General features: G+C 36.2%; 1 protein-coding gene across 1 annotated transcript in view; it reads left to right on the top strand.

Moving 5' to 3' along the window:
* Positions 1–477: 477 nt before the first annotated feature.
* Positions 478–15,881, top strand: part of LOC120630930 (atypical protein kinase C) — a 305,109-nt gene continuing 289,705 nt past the window's right edge. Inside the window, exons 1-3 of the mRNA XM_039900280.1 lie at positions 478–506; positions 1,376–1,561; positions 4,090–4,210. Coding sequence (XP_039756214.1) covers positions 1,400–1,561; positions 4,090–4,210 — 283 coding nt within the window. The 5' untranslated portion in view covers positions 478–506; positions 1,376–1,399. The remainder of the gene's footprint in view (positions 507–1,375; positions 1,562–4,089; positions 4,211–15,881) is intronic.

The raw sequence follows: 15,881 nt of genomic DNA, 5'->3' as shown, positions 1-15,881 counted from the left end.
CAGAGCTGGTGCTTTTTTAGCCCAACGGCTAAGTCTAGCAATTCAAAGGGGCAATAGCGCCAGCACATTGAGTCCCATGCCCATAAGATGCCTGTTAGATGGCTAAAATTTGTTATAAATATAAGTCGTAATATTAGTTTGTAATTATTATTTTTTATTAATTAAAGTCTGATCTGTGACTATATCAGGTTTACAAAAAGTAAATTGCAACCAGCGTTGACGTAATTTTATTCATATCTTTAAATAAGTTGCACCACAACTGTTTCATTATTTTGAGAGGACAACCTCTAACATGTTTCACGGAAGCATTAAACGTTAGTGAAGTGTCTTACTCCAACATTTCCTTTCTTTCCTTGTTTCTTTGTCTTCGAATAATTCAAAGATATTTGAATTGTAATCTGTGGTTTCCTTAACGTACAAACTGTCAAAACTATAACGTCACTCAATTTGTCAGGCCAATGTTGTTGTGTCAAAACTTTTGTTGATACCACTTTTTAGTTAAATAGGTAATTGTATGATAATTTCTTATTAATTTTGTAAATTAAATAGTGCTTTGTAGACCGTGAACGTTCAATTCTATAACATTAAAGCGATATACATTCAAAAGTTTACTTTGTGCCCATTATAATGATTCACGTTATGGGAATGTTCGGTGCGATATTACACCTTAACAACTATTATAGGTGCCGAAACGGGAAGTAAACCACATAACTATACGTCGTTGGGCTCACACAAAAATCGTTCATCAGAAATTACGTTATAATTTTCATTGTATGTATGAATAGGTTATGTAAAGAAACCATATAGATCGAAACCATAGGAGTTGAGATTTGGGAATGAGCGTTTGTTTTAATGAGTAATTTATCGTTTTCAATGTCGTTTACAGCACTGATATTGTACATTATTTATCTGTTGAATTAATGAATCGAATAAATGTGAGTAGTTTGATTGTTTACATACTTTTTATGAAGACTCCTTGTCTTCGTAAATCAATGTAACAAAACCTTTCACTACTTCTTTTACATAATTATATCGATACTTACACACCCATATTCACAAACAATACTATAAATCTAATGGTACATGTGAATTTACAGTGTATAGATGAAAACTTTACTAAATACCAAATACTACTTTTCACTGTTTAAAGCATATAATCTGACAAGTGCTAGAGTACCTAAATACTTTGCTGAATGAAAAGTTGAGGTATTGTTGGGCACCCAATTTTCTTTAGTTAGGTTAGCTTTGGTATAAAAATATAAGGCCACAGATACAAATTGAATTGAATTATGCTAAAGCTAGTAAATCTAAAGAGACTTGTATAGTATAAATGTCTATAAATGGTTTACTGCAATACATTATCATATCATTTCAGATAATTGGTGATAATAATTGTGTCATGATGCCGAGTCAACTGGTTGGCCAGGACAATCATGTGACGGACGTACGAGTAAAGACTGTCTACAGTGGTGATGTTTTCATCACTTACATAAACCATAACATCACATTGGAGGAGTTCACCCAAGAGATGATGGCTATATGCCGCTTTCCACCTGATCAGGTAGCACAAAGATTTTAGATTTTATAACAGCCCTATATAAATGGAAAATATATCTTCAATTATAAAGTGACTTACCAGCTGTAGTAGTAGTATTATATATAGATCATTATCATTATATTACCCCATTACTGGCCCACTACACATCACAGGTCCCCTTCCTCAAAACAAAGGGGTTAAGGCATAATGGTGGTTATCTTAACTCATTGTGGTGTTCAAATAAACAGTTTAAATAGAACAATATAAAATAAATAAATAAATTGATGTATGTATACATATAATATACATAAATTTATTTATTTATTTAATAAGTAGCGTACCCAGCCCGCTTTGCCGGGCTAGATTTTGCTTTATTTTATTTAAACAATAAACTTACATCATTAAATTTTTAATTTAAGTCTCATAATATATTAAATCATTTATTTCTCTCCGTATTCATTCTCTTCTATTCTCTTCTCGAGCGGGTGAAGATCATTATCTACACCCATGTACACCCAACAATAGAATATCATCATAGTAAATTAAAGCTGTATTTGACAGTTCAAAAATAGGAGTGCTCTGATCGTCACCAAACTTTACAGGATTACTTGCCAGGTCAATCCAGAGATTCCCAGAAAGTTTCTATATATAAAAGATAAAGAGCTATTTATGCAAATAATTTATTTTCATCATTCAGTCATCTTTTTAAGACATTTTGTATATTGACGCATACTATTATAATAAACTCATCACAAAAAATACTGAAAATTAAAACACAATGTAGACACAATATAGTTTAGGTTTGATTACAAGTTGGACGTTGTGAAGGCTAACTGCAGCTTGTTATCACTCTAATGGGAAATGCATAATGCTAAGTGAATTAGGATTCCATTGTGATACCTATCAGTAACCAAATAGAAGTATAGAAATACTAAATCTTGGTAGTCAAACCTCATTATGAAAGCTATGTTAATATTCAATTTATATTGGAAAAAATTTGATGGCAACGAGACAGTTGTTTGTTGTGTGACAAGGAGACTTGTCACACAACAAACAACAACTTCAGAATGCTGTTGATCTGACAGGTTTAAATAGTGAAAATAGAATTAATAAAACTAGATACTTGTCTTTTGAGGTATTATAAGTTTTATCTTGTAATGTTGTCATATTACGAAATTATTATTTAGGGTAGAGCAATATTTGAAAGTAGACAATGTTTAATGATGAATTAAGGTCATGCATGATAAGAGATAATAGTCTTAGTTGCTATTAAAGTTGATTCAGACTCTAGCAAAGTTGTAGTATATTTATTATTATTGTATTAAAAATGCACTAGAGCTGCAAAAGGAATTTTTGGCGGCATAATGTCATTCGATGTAGACAGATCGTAAGCTTTCATTTGATGTAGTTTAATGAAAATCTTTTATTTCGTCAATTACGTAACTTAATAAGTTGTTTTTTTTTCGTGATTAGTTATGGAAAAAATGTCAGCAGCAAACTTTTTGAAAATAATGTAGTTTTTGTAATGTTTTTGTAAATTGTAAATTTATACATGTATAATCATAAACTACATTTATTTCTATTTATGGTCTTAAAACACTTAAAAAAAGACTAAGTAACCAAAGGAAGTCTTTGAACTTGCAGTCACGCCTATTTGAACAGTATATACCTAAAGTTTGTCTGTGTGGAAAGATAAAAAATTTGACAGAATAGTCATGGTCAAACTGCAGAGGATAATAGTTGTTAATAGCATTAGAACAGTAAAATTTTTAAAACCACTATTCTCGTATGCTTTGAAGAGCTAAATAATTTTGTCTTTAACTATGGGCTGGTACTGAGGATTTTTAATTGAAAACTCTTCTCTAGTCTTGTTGGTCTACTAACAAGGTAATTAATTATTTAGATTGCCTTAGTACAAACATCATCCGCAGCCTATTAACATCCTTTGCTGGACACAGAAACTCCTTCTTGAAAACTTCTAGAAAATTCCTTCTACAGAACAGAAGATTACATAAATGGTAAAAAAGCTAGGGTGTGAATTATTGCTCTAACCAGGTTGCTTCTTAAGTAGTTTCAAATGAAATTGTGCGATGGTGATGACAAAAAGAACACCCGGCTAAGTTTTTGTAAGCTTCTTCTTTGATAATGGTTATACGTATATGGTTGTCGTCGCCATCATCCCACTATGTAAATATTTTGTATGTAATGAATGCACCAAAAGTGCCATCATTGTGCAAATTTGAATAAAGGAAGACCAATATGCCATATGTTACATCGGCCTTCTAGCGAGTTTAGCGCCATCTAGTAGGAAACATTGCAGTTTCGATCTACTTTTTCAAAGATCCCAATTACTCAGAGATGACTCTTTGCTTTTTTATAATTCTTATTAGTGTTTTAACAACATTCGGAGGAATTAGCAGTTTTATAAATTTTGAATTTATAAAATTGATAATTCCTTAATCATAACCTTAACACAAGCTATGTTAACTTTGTGGCTACTTTGTGGTGTGTGTTTTTGTAATATATTTATTTATATATTATTTATATTTCAGGTGTTCACAATGAAGTGGGTCGACGAGGAAGGTGATCCGTGCACGATATCGACGCAATTGGAGCTGGATGAGGCGTTAAGGCTGTACGAGCTGAACCGGGACTCGGAGCTCACCATTCACGGTGAGTGGCACGATATTTATATTTCAGAAATTTATTGTAAATATCCCTAAGAAATTGGTAGACACGTTAATATTATTAACAATATTATGCATATTGTCAATATTACCTATATCAGCCATAGGTCTACATATAGAGGTGCGACGGAGCCATCTAGGCAGAACAATAGTGCTGAATACGTAACGAGGAAATGATCCTTAGTACGGAGGTCGGCAAAGGACCTTCCTCGCCTCGATACAATGTCGCGACGCTGTCGGCATACGCCACGAGATCAAAGGCGTCGAACTACTTACTGTATGGCTGTGTTTAGATGACGTGAAAAGTTGGTACGAACGTCGCTCGGCGTCCGCTCGGTCGCCGCGTTTACGCATCGTAGTATTAAGACGATTGAGTTTAAAGTGTTTTCGTCGACAAAATGGATTATGAAGGAAATTTTAAATTTCAATAGGCACCGCAGAAACATTAGCATAAATGAATAATTAATGAGTATTTGCGCGTAAATCATTAACTCACGACTTTCATGTAAACTCGATGTTTGTCGTTTGTCTGTCCTGATTTATTCATTCTTTTCTACACTAATATTATTTATTTGGCAAACTAAACTAATCTTGGCGTAATATTGCTTTCTGGATGTATTCCTAGATATTTATATAAAGACGCAAGAAGCCCGAAATCGGACAGTAATAACAAATAATTAATCTAAAAGGTATGTTTATAGAATGTTCCTAACGTAAGTTAAACTGTAAAATTAAGAGCTATCTGCTGAGTTTCTTGCTCTTCTGGCTTTTCTCGGTAGAATCTGCCTTCTGAACCGGTGGTGCTTATAATTTAGGCCTACTTAAAATAAATGAGTTTTGAATAACATGAAACGATTGTCCAATTAATATTTTTATGATATAATTATTATGATTTTGTAAATCTGTTCTTCATGTGACGTCATCTGTGTGTAAGCACTTCAAGATAACTTCCAAGGGGTTTTTTTCAAGATAACTTCTTTTTATCTAAATAAAACTGTAGAAAAGAATCGAAAATAAATTTTGTGTAGAGTAATAATGGAAAAAAAGTATTTGTTCAATGCAGTATTATACATAACCGATATGATTTTCGATCCATTTCCATTATTTAGAAGTTTTTTTTTAAAACTTATTTTTTAGCCTGTTTTTCGGGTACATTAAACGCTGTAAAATAATATATTCTATGGTTATATTTAATAAGCTCTCTTATTAATTTAAAACACATACTGAAAAGTCGTCCGATTCCTTAACGTTATGCTTTTTTGCCGTCTTATATTCAACAAGTAATTTTTTGAACTGATTTTATAGATTCCTCAGGTAATTTTATTCTACAGGCGTTTAACAATCGCGGCTATTTCTCCTTGCCGAGATTAGTATATGCCTTTTTATATCAGCCTTTTAGCGACTGTAGCGACATCTAGTAGGAATGATTGTAGTTTCGATCTACTTTTCATATTACAGTTATTTTTGGAGAAAATATATATTCCATTAATTTATTTTTTAAACTATTTTAAAGTAACCTAAAAAATATTATAATGAATTTATAAAATTATAATATACATTTGCATGAGACAATTTATTATTGAATAATTACTTTGTGACGTATAATATTAATATTTATGAATAAATGACTATTGACTATTGACTATTGACTAAATATTTTTTAAGTGTCCCGATAATTTAACCCCGGTCCCCGTAATTCTATGATTGTACTGACTAGACCAACGAAGTAGTTTTTCCTCTGGATACATATTAATTTATGCAATGAAACATTAAAAGCTACTGCGGCGACGTTATCGCCCGAAATGTCCCGATGACGCCGCGATGCCCACTTATCGGGGGTGTTTCGCGCGAATATGCCTATTTTCACACTGTTTACGCGACAGGGTATTGTACAATTTCGCTATAAAATCCTTATCTGCCCGCATTGCGAATCCGGCCGGCCGCCATTTCCATATTACATCAAGCAACTCGGCTGAAACCGTATGAGGTCTTTAGTTAAATCTCAAGCAAATTTCAGTACGTGCTCATCAGTTAAATTAATAATGAATAAATAAATATAATACGACAATACACACATCGCAATCTAGCCCCAAAGTAAGCGTAGCTAGTGTTACGAGTACTAAGATGACTGATGAATATTTTAATGAATAATATACATACATACTTAGCTGACCCGTGCAACTTCGTCTGCACCAAATTGGTTATTACCGAAAACACGAATAAAATTATATTTTCTAAAAATGTCATGAAAATCGTTGGAGCCGATTCCGAGATTCCAGTTATATATATATATATAAGAATTGCTCGTTTAAAGATATAAGATAAAGTATAGATAATCACCCAGACAATGAAAAACTTTCATGCTCATCACACAGACATTTTCTAGTTGTGGGAATCGAACCCGCGGCCTTGGGTTCAGAAAGTAGGGTTGCGCCCACTGCGCCAATCGGCCGTCATCAATGGCCAATAATAGTCCACTGCTGGGCAAAAAGTCTGTTCAACGAGAGGGTTCGCCCATAGTAAACACGTTGTGCAGACGGGTTATAAAATGAAGTATATCTCCAGTACTAGTTATAAAAAACTCAAGGATAGTCTTTGTAAGAGTTATAAAAGGCCTACCCTTAAGTTTTTATAACTCGTACTGGAGATTTTCTTAATTTTATATCATCGGCATACCTTGTGCATACCCTCTATGCACGCCACTGCTTGGTACCCATAACTTAACCAAAATCCGCACTGGGTCCGCGTGCCTGACTATCGCCTTAACCCCTTCTCATTGGGGGAGGAGACCCGTGCCCTGTAGTGGGCCGGTAATGGGTTCATAAGAGGAGGTTTATGTAGATGACATAGGCGTAGTCATCAGATTGATGGATACGAGGGGCACTTTGTCGGATACGTTCCTTGCATGCCCTACGAAGAATTACTTTGTTTATAGGCGATGATTTTCTACTTAAAATCAGGTGGTCCATCTACTTTGTCAGACAATTATTACAGTGAAATAATATACACATTTCACAAATCGTGGTTTCTACACGTTTGACGAATTCCTTAACGACATGGCTGCTTGGAAGCAGGCCACTCGGCTCTCATCTCTCACAAAACAGAAAAATTCTAAAGATTGTTAAACTTTAAAATGATGTTGGAAAAAAGCAATCTGCTGAGTTTCTTGCCGGCTCGACTCAGTGGAATCCGCCTTCCGAACCGGTGGTAGAGTCACTACAAACAGACTCACTTGACGTATCAAAAGTGCTTATTAATTAGGCCTACTTGAAATAAATGAATTTTGAATTTGAATTTGAATTTGAATTTGAAACAAATAGTTACCGCTGCTCATAGGATAACCTTTCGACCTTCCTCATTACAGTCATTGAATGTCTGCCCTCCCTTTATATCGTAAACTTATTGAAGCTATATTCACGCACACGACCTTATTTGTTTGACCCAGTGGTCCGCTACTTTGCTAAAAATAAGCGTTGCATATATCAGCACTTTATCCGGGTAATACTTTCGGGCCATATTCAGATTGGCATTCCGTCGATGCCTCCTTTTTTCACCGAACCCCCCTTGATCGCGTTTACTCGTATATCCAGTCACGTCCGACGGGTTTTCGGTTCGACTAATAACTTTGGTTCCATTTAGCTGATTGCTACTTTTTTTTATTGCAAAATGTTGAGGACAAAGTTTTGTCGGTTAGAGGGAAATCGGTGAAAGGAATCTTCTAGGCAATTGGTGTACCAAATATTGGATAAAAGGCGTTACTTTGAGGAAGGCAATGAATGCTGCATAACATTTTTATTCATTCATCATTTATTGATTTACATTTTTTTTAATTCTTATCAATGTTGAATTATATAGGTAAATAAATACAGCACTATTAAACATTTTATTATTATACTTCATCATCATCACATCAACCCGTTACCGGCCCACTACAGAGCACGAGTCTCCTCCCACAATGAGAAGGGGTTAAGGCCGTAGTCCACCACGCTGACCCACTGCGGTTTGGTGGACTCCATACACCTTTGAGAATATTATGTAGAACTCTCAGGCATGCAGGTTTCCTCACGATTATTAGGTAATAATCAAATATCACTTGCTTCAACGGTGAAGGTTCACCGTTGAAGCAAGTGATATTTGAATACTTAAAACGCTCATAGCTAAGAAAAGTTAAAGGTGCGTGCTGGGATTGGAACTCGGCCCTCCGAAAGTGAGGTTGAGTTTCTACCCAATGCGCTATCACCGCTTTCTATCGTTATTCTTACCTATAATAATATACTTACCTACGCTTAATTTAATTTGCTGGTTGTACCTGGGCGACAGAACTTCGATCTTTATTCTTTTTTTTTTGTAAAATCCATACTTAATTATTAATATAATTAATATTATATACGCGAAGAAGTGTTTGTTTGTTAGTCCCTCTTTCACGTCTAAGCATCCAATGTACTTAATTTTTGGCATAGAGTTATTTGAAGGGACGGGGTAAAGTAATAAAGGCTACTTTTATCCCAGAAAAACAAACAGTTCCCACGGGATTTGTTAAAATTGTAGTAAACGCGGGCAACGGCGGGCATTACTTATAAACGTTAGTCTTTAAAAATTTAAAATAATAAATAATAAAATTGTCATCTCAATCCTTAGCCAATTGTGATGATCTTGTCTAAGATGGTAGCCGGCTAAACTGTTAAGGTTGTGGCAGTTATATTATCGGTTACACTTTATCGGTTTCTGAGCGGCATAGTACTGGAACGCGTTATCGCTTGGCGGCAAGCCTTTGCCGATGGGATAGGAGATAGCCGCGGCTGAGGCCTCCCGAGAAAATTCTGTGACCAATAAATTTCTAAATTGTCCCCGCAGGGTATTTAGCCTGGGAATTTCCATTTATATGACCGCAGCGCTCATCCGGGTGTTTTGAAATATGATGCCTACGCATATTCCGCTCCTATACCTATTGGAGCATCGAAAAGTTCAACTCAGGAGATGTTGAATTTACAACGCACAACATGCAATGCGGAACGTGGGCCGATTTCAGTATAGAGATTACTGAAATAACTAACTGTTGACTGCGTTCCTCGTGCACGTTTATTAAGATCTTTTTTTTACAAATACCGTAAGAACGGATTTTTTCCCGGGATAAAAAGTAGCTTGTGTTACTCACCGTCCTTTTAACTAAATCTATGCCGAGCGAGTCGATCGCAGTGGCGTGCACTTCATACATGCACAAAAGCACTGCCTACCCTTACATTTTTATATAACTCATAAATGCAATGGATTTTTCCATTTTATGGCACCTTTCTTCTTCATGCATACCCTGCTCAAAAACTCTGCACGCCACTGGTCGATCGGCTGCTAAGTTAGGGCGTAAAGTAAGGACAGACAAACACACTTTCGCATTTATAATATTAGTTTTGACATGTATGGATTAAGTTTAAGGTACATTTTAACTACTAGCGCCTTTGCAGGTATTTAGAACAATATAGAAGTCGCTTTTTTTTAATTCGTGCGTTCGAATTTTTTCGGCGGTTCATTGCGATATTGTACACGATGTATAGTACACGAGTTATTCGCATATTCTAAGAGCAGGATGCTGTACCGATCCCGGTGCATACATACATCCCGTGAGGATTTAGTGGGGCCGTTAAAGTTGGAACGTTCCAGGCCGTGAGTAAATAAAACGGAAACGGCCCAAACTTGTATGCAAACAGAGGCGTAGAAACTTGCTCTAATAAAGTACAAACATTGCGGATCGCTTTGGCGGCCAACATGCTAGTGTTGGGCGGGACACGATTTCCAAATGAGGTAGTGACAGGCGCCTCTTTTTTCCGAGCCATTTAAATCTCAATTGAGGACAATTTCAAACTATCTTAGTACGAAATAAACAAATAATATGTGGCAAATAATATAGACAAAAAAGGGTTATATAAAATTTTAAAGGGTTTTAAGGGTTATAAAAAGGTTTTTAAACATATTAAAACAAAATATATTATTAGAAACAAAGTGGCAATGATGTTAAAGTGTAACTACTAAAAATTAAGTAGATCCCTTACATAAGATGATTTTAGTTACGCTGCTGCACTACTGGGCATCTATTTTTTTATAAGTTACATACTAGCGTACCCAGCCCTGTTCGCCGGGCTAGATTTTGCTTTATTTTATTTTATTTAAACAATAAACTTACATCATTAAATTTTTAATTTAAGTCGCATAATATATTAAATCATTTATTTCTCTCCGTATTCATTATCTTCTATTCTCTTCTCGAGCGGGTGAAGATCATTATCTACAACCATGACCACCCAACAATAGAATATCATCATAGTAAATAAAAGCTGTATTTGACAGTTCAGTAATCGCCAATCGGTCCAGCCGTTTCGGAGCCTATACGGAACATACCCACAAACTTTCTCTTTTATATATAAATATATAATTAAGGATTCTTGATTACTTCAATATTTTGTTAATAAAAAAGTTATTATAATATTATATATATAATATAGTATTTGAAATACTATTTCTGTTAATTGAGTATGTGGCTTGCCGCTTGCGTTAGCCGCTTTTGTTGGATGTCGTTATCGAAAGTGTTTAGAGAGAGTGAGACCAGGGGGTGAAACAGGCAGGGGTCTGTTTTGTGAATGTAGGGTGTCCCTATGAAACTGTTTTTCGGTCCTGCATTCATTATTGCAAAATGTAATAACAAGAGCGATTAAAGCTCTTAGTAGTATTGATATCCACTGTTATTTATGACAAAACCAATTTACTTTGTCCATAACGGGATTTTAGTAACAGTTCATTAACAACTTGTTGTATTTTTCTACTTTGACTAAGCGTAATTCCAATAAGTAGATAAATCAAACCAGTCCAACTCACTTTGACCAGATTTGAGTAGATATAACTGCCTCTTTTAGTCCTGCAACCTACACAACACTATAAGTACAACTCGGGCCAAGTTTGCTCAGTCGCTCGCTCGCTCGCTTGCTGCTGCGTAATTAGGGACATTTTAATTAACTTTGTCCACGTTATGAACGCCGATTCCAAATCCTATTCCTTTTAATTGAGTATGTGGCTTGCGTTAGCCGCGTTTGTTGTTGGTCGTTAATGAGAGTGTTTACCCCCCCTGGCCGTTTTGAAAATGGTATTCCATATGGAAGCGTTTATCAGGCATTCGTGATCACATAGTGTTTTTTTTAATTATTTAACTACAAGTAAGCCATTCACTGCAATCTATCCAGCTAGTAGGTGACTATGCAGTTTAGCCCGCTACCATGTTAGTATAGCAGTAACATCAATACCACTAATCGTTATCTATCTAAAATTTGGGTCTGATATTTTAGGTACTGGTTTTTACACATTGTGGTTATAAAGAAATATTATGTTCCGATTTCACAGTCAAATTAACACCGTGTACGCACGTGCCGTAAATTAAGGTAAGAAACTAAGTGAGGCTGCATAGTAAACACTATGAATTTAATACGAGCGCCACTTGAAACTTGGAGGCGGCACGAAATTATACCGGGGATACATTAATTAGCGCGGAAGTTCGTGTCGCTATCTCACAAGGGCTCTTGCTTACCCCTTTCCGCCGGAATATCTCTATAGCTAACCGATAAATTTAAGCCATTTAAGTCGGATTAGAAGACCCCTAATAATTCAGTGCTGGAATAAACAGGGGACGCAAGATTAGACTGTTTACTTCCACCACTGCTGACACCAGAACTGCATATAAAAAATATTTTTCTCACATAAAACGTGTAGCCGAGTTACGAAATAATGTTGAAGGATGTGAGAAGGAATCACCCTGTAAAATATTAAATCAAAAGAAGCATATTTAATTTTCCATACAAAGTATTTCAAATCATTCAAATTATTGTAATGTTTTCTTATGACAACCCCATTGAAGATAAAATACCGACACGCGCGTAGTACCTTCGCTACACGACGCGTACCTAGTAAAGTTAAAGGAGTCTCATGATTATAATTTTGCATGAGAAGTTAGGGCTGTGTCTGATTTCTTTCAGTAAAAACTATGACATTGGTTATTAGGTTTCCGGTTTCACAGACAAATCTCAGAGACAGAATATAATGTACCTCTAAAGCCTGTGAAGTATTATTTCGGTTTTCATTTACACGTTGTATATCCCCTGACACGCGATAAAATTAACGTGTCCACCTTCCAAAGCACGGAAACGGGGAACAGGAAAAGTTTACTCCCGCTAATTACACGTATACCTTTTATTTGGATACTATTTCCACTTGTCCGCCAATGCTCAGAGAGTTGATAAAGCTGCAGGGCTAGCACGGGCGGGAGATAAAAATTATATCCCCCGATTATATCCCCTGACAAGAGATATAATTAACGTGCCCACCTGCTAAATCACTGGAGTATGGAATAGGAGAAGTTTACCACCGTTTTTTAATACACATAAATTATTTGGATACTATTTCAACTTGTGCGCCAGTGCTCTGAGAGTTGATAAAGCTGTGGGAAAAGATAAATTTATATCCTTTCCCTGGGGATATAATTGTCTCCGGCCCACGCTAGCAGTGCTGTGGGGGAAGATCAAAATTTATCCTTTCTCCGGGGAGAAAAATGTCTCTTTTCCATGCTAGTCGTGCAAGTAATTTTAGTAGTAGTAAAGCTTCTTGTGATCAAATCAGAAATGAGGAGATCCGTAGAAGAACTAGAGTTACCGACATAGCTCAGCGAGTTGCGAAGCTGAAGTGGCAATGGGCGGGGCACATAGCTCGGAGAACCGATGGACGTTGGGGTCTTAAGGTGCTGGAATGGCGACCCCGCACCGGTAAACGTAGCGTAGGTCGGTCCCAAACGAGGTGGACAGATGACATCAGGCGAGTTGCTGGGAACCGTTGGAGGAAGGCGGCCCAGGACCGTGCATTGTGGAACTCCCTACAAAATACCTATGTCCAGCAGTGGACGTCAATTGGTTGAGATGATGATGATGATGATGATGAAAGCTTCTTGTGACAGAGCTCGCCTGGGGAAGTACTGCTGCCATGATTATTCCTGCCGACTGCCGCTGTAATTACACGTAGATGAGGCTTAACACCTTGAGTTGATGGACACGCGACGGTTCTTTGTAGGACGTGTGCGTTGCATGCTCTGTGACTGTTGTTCAACAGAATATCAAAATTGTAATCATCAAAACATTCTTATAAACTATAATAATTTTATTATTATTATTATAAACGAACCCTTGTTCATAATCATAGGTGAACACACCCTAACCACGAAACCAATAAGGCATTAAATATAATAATCATTCCATTATTTTCTTAACTGAGATGGAAAAGCACATTTGAGTACTTGACGTACACACAGGAATATACACGTTGATTGATCTAATTTGCCATCACAACGTGACACTGTGCGTCGCGGCGCTAATGAAGAAAAATACTCTATGAATAGAAATTAATTGACAGCTTTCCCGGAAAATACGTTACCATACCAATCTTAATTGCCTTTGCCACTACTACCATATACATATTTATTATAAACATGTAGGCGATGGTTTTCCACTGACTACCAAGTGGGCCATTCGGTTCGTACATCAAATATAGTATTTAAAAGAAGGCAATGGTCTTCAAGTTACTATCAAGTGGGCCATGCAATATAGTCTATAAAAACAAATCTAAAATCCGCACTCTCTAGAACTTGATAGATATTTACAAAGAAAACCTGCACCAGTCTTCTCTGTTTAGTCGCATTGTGAACAAATATATTTCTGCGTCTACTTTGCTATCTTTTAAATATCCAAAAAAAAGCCTGATAGTCTAATCAGGCTTTTTGGAAATTACACAGTGATTTAAAAATTCTAGGTCTTTACCTACAATTTTATCATTGTCAACCACCCGCAGCTGTGGGCCATCGTTGGGTAGGCCTCCTGTCACGGGATTGAACGTTCCAAAGTATAACAATTTTGCTTCAATACGGGTTGTTGGTTTATAACGATTATTGTCACATGTTAGTGCTAATTATGGGGTCCGTCAAATTAAGAGGTTCGCCGACGCACTGGGTTGGAAACTGATAATTCTCTAACTCCGGGCAGGTAATTTTGAATATAAATTTTATACGCCAAATTGTATACGTTGTTTTGTCATACTTTTCTTTTTGTTCTATGTACTTTTTGTGGTGTGCAATGAAAGTATATTTATTCATTTATTCATTCATTCATTCATTCATACATTCATTCATAATTCTAACTCAAAACTTTTTTGGCACCACCCGGTAAAGCCAGGCAGTTGAGTTCTCTTACTAGGTCCACATGATGTAAGCGACCCTAACAGTCACAATATCAATTTCAATCAATTTAATGAATGTATGGAATCAGCACCAAGCATAATAGACTTCGATCAATAATGTACTAGATATGCTACCGTATAAAATATAACACCGAAAGTGAAGTTTCTGTTACTGATGGTGATCTATGGAGTGTATGAGCGATTGACGCAGTGGGCAGCGACTTTGCTTTCCGAGTCCAATTCTATGGGTTTGATTCCCACAACCGATTTTACAGTGCTTAGTATAGCAAGCATAACTCCCAATTTATTATGGTACGGGAAGATCTTTTAAATATAGTTACTATCAGAAAGTGTGTTTCTGACTGGAAGATCAGGCAACGAATTGAAGGCAGTAGCGCGTCCTGTTTAATGTTCTCAAAGGAGTGTGAAATCTTCCAATCTTAGGCCTAAACCCTTCTCATTATGAGACGAGACCCGAGCCCTGTAGTTGGTCTGTAATAAGTTGATGGTGATGATGTTTAAGAGTGATTATAACGCAAATTAATGCTTCTTTTAACGCAATCACTCCACCAAACATCAACATGAAATAATGATCGAAAACTTTATAACGTTTAATAGCACATCTAGTGTATTGTTGATCAAAGATATTAGATCGCTGGGCCCAGAATTGGTTATGCGAGAACACTACGTCATGTTAAAGACGATGATTGGTCCAATTAACTGTACGGTCGTTTATAACATAGCGTAGCCTCAGTAACGGGTTACTATGACAAACACTGTTTAGATGAATGCTAATAAATGTGTTTGTTTATCTTCACGCAGCTCTAATAGAGATAATAATGCTCTAATTATCTTTAGCTACAAATGAATGTAATTATAACCGTATTATTGGTTAGCATGTCAGGATCATGAGGACTAAGGATGAGCTTGATTCACGGGGCGAACCACTGAAATGGTGTTGAGTTTTTCCATAGGTTTGAGGCGGGAGTAAGAATTTGGCATTGCCCAACCCTCGGAGAGCAGGTCGTCAAAAGTTAGTTTATACCTACGTGGTTTATATTATGTTTCCTCTTGGTGATTATAATTATTATTATAAACGAACCCGTGATCATAATAATAGTCGGAAACTTACCACGAAACCAATTTACGGCACGGCAATTTTAATTCCACGGCATTAAATATAACAATCATTCCATTACTTTCTTAACTGAGATGGAAAAGCCCATTTGAATACTCAACGTACACACACGAATATACACGTTGATTGATCTAATTTGCCATCGCAACGTGACACTGTGCGACGCGACGCTAATGAAGAAAAATACTCTATGAATAGAAATGAATTGACAGCTTTCCCGGAAAATACGTTACCGTACAAATCTTAATTGCCTTTTCCTTTTCTA

Source organism: Pararge aegeria, chromosome 17 (assembly GCF_905163445.1).
Source record: "Pararge aegeria chromosome 17, ilParAegt1.1, whole genome shotgun sequence".
NCBI classification, from domain to species: domain Eukaryota; kingdom Metazoa; phylum Arthropoda; class Insecta; order Lepidoptera; family Nymphalidae; genus Pararge; species Pararge aegeria.
The sequence above is the reverse complement of the archived record's forward strand: the minus strand, read 5'-3'. Positions and strand labels throughout refer to the sequence as shown.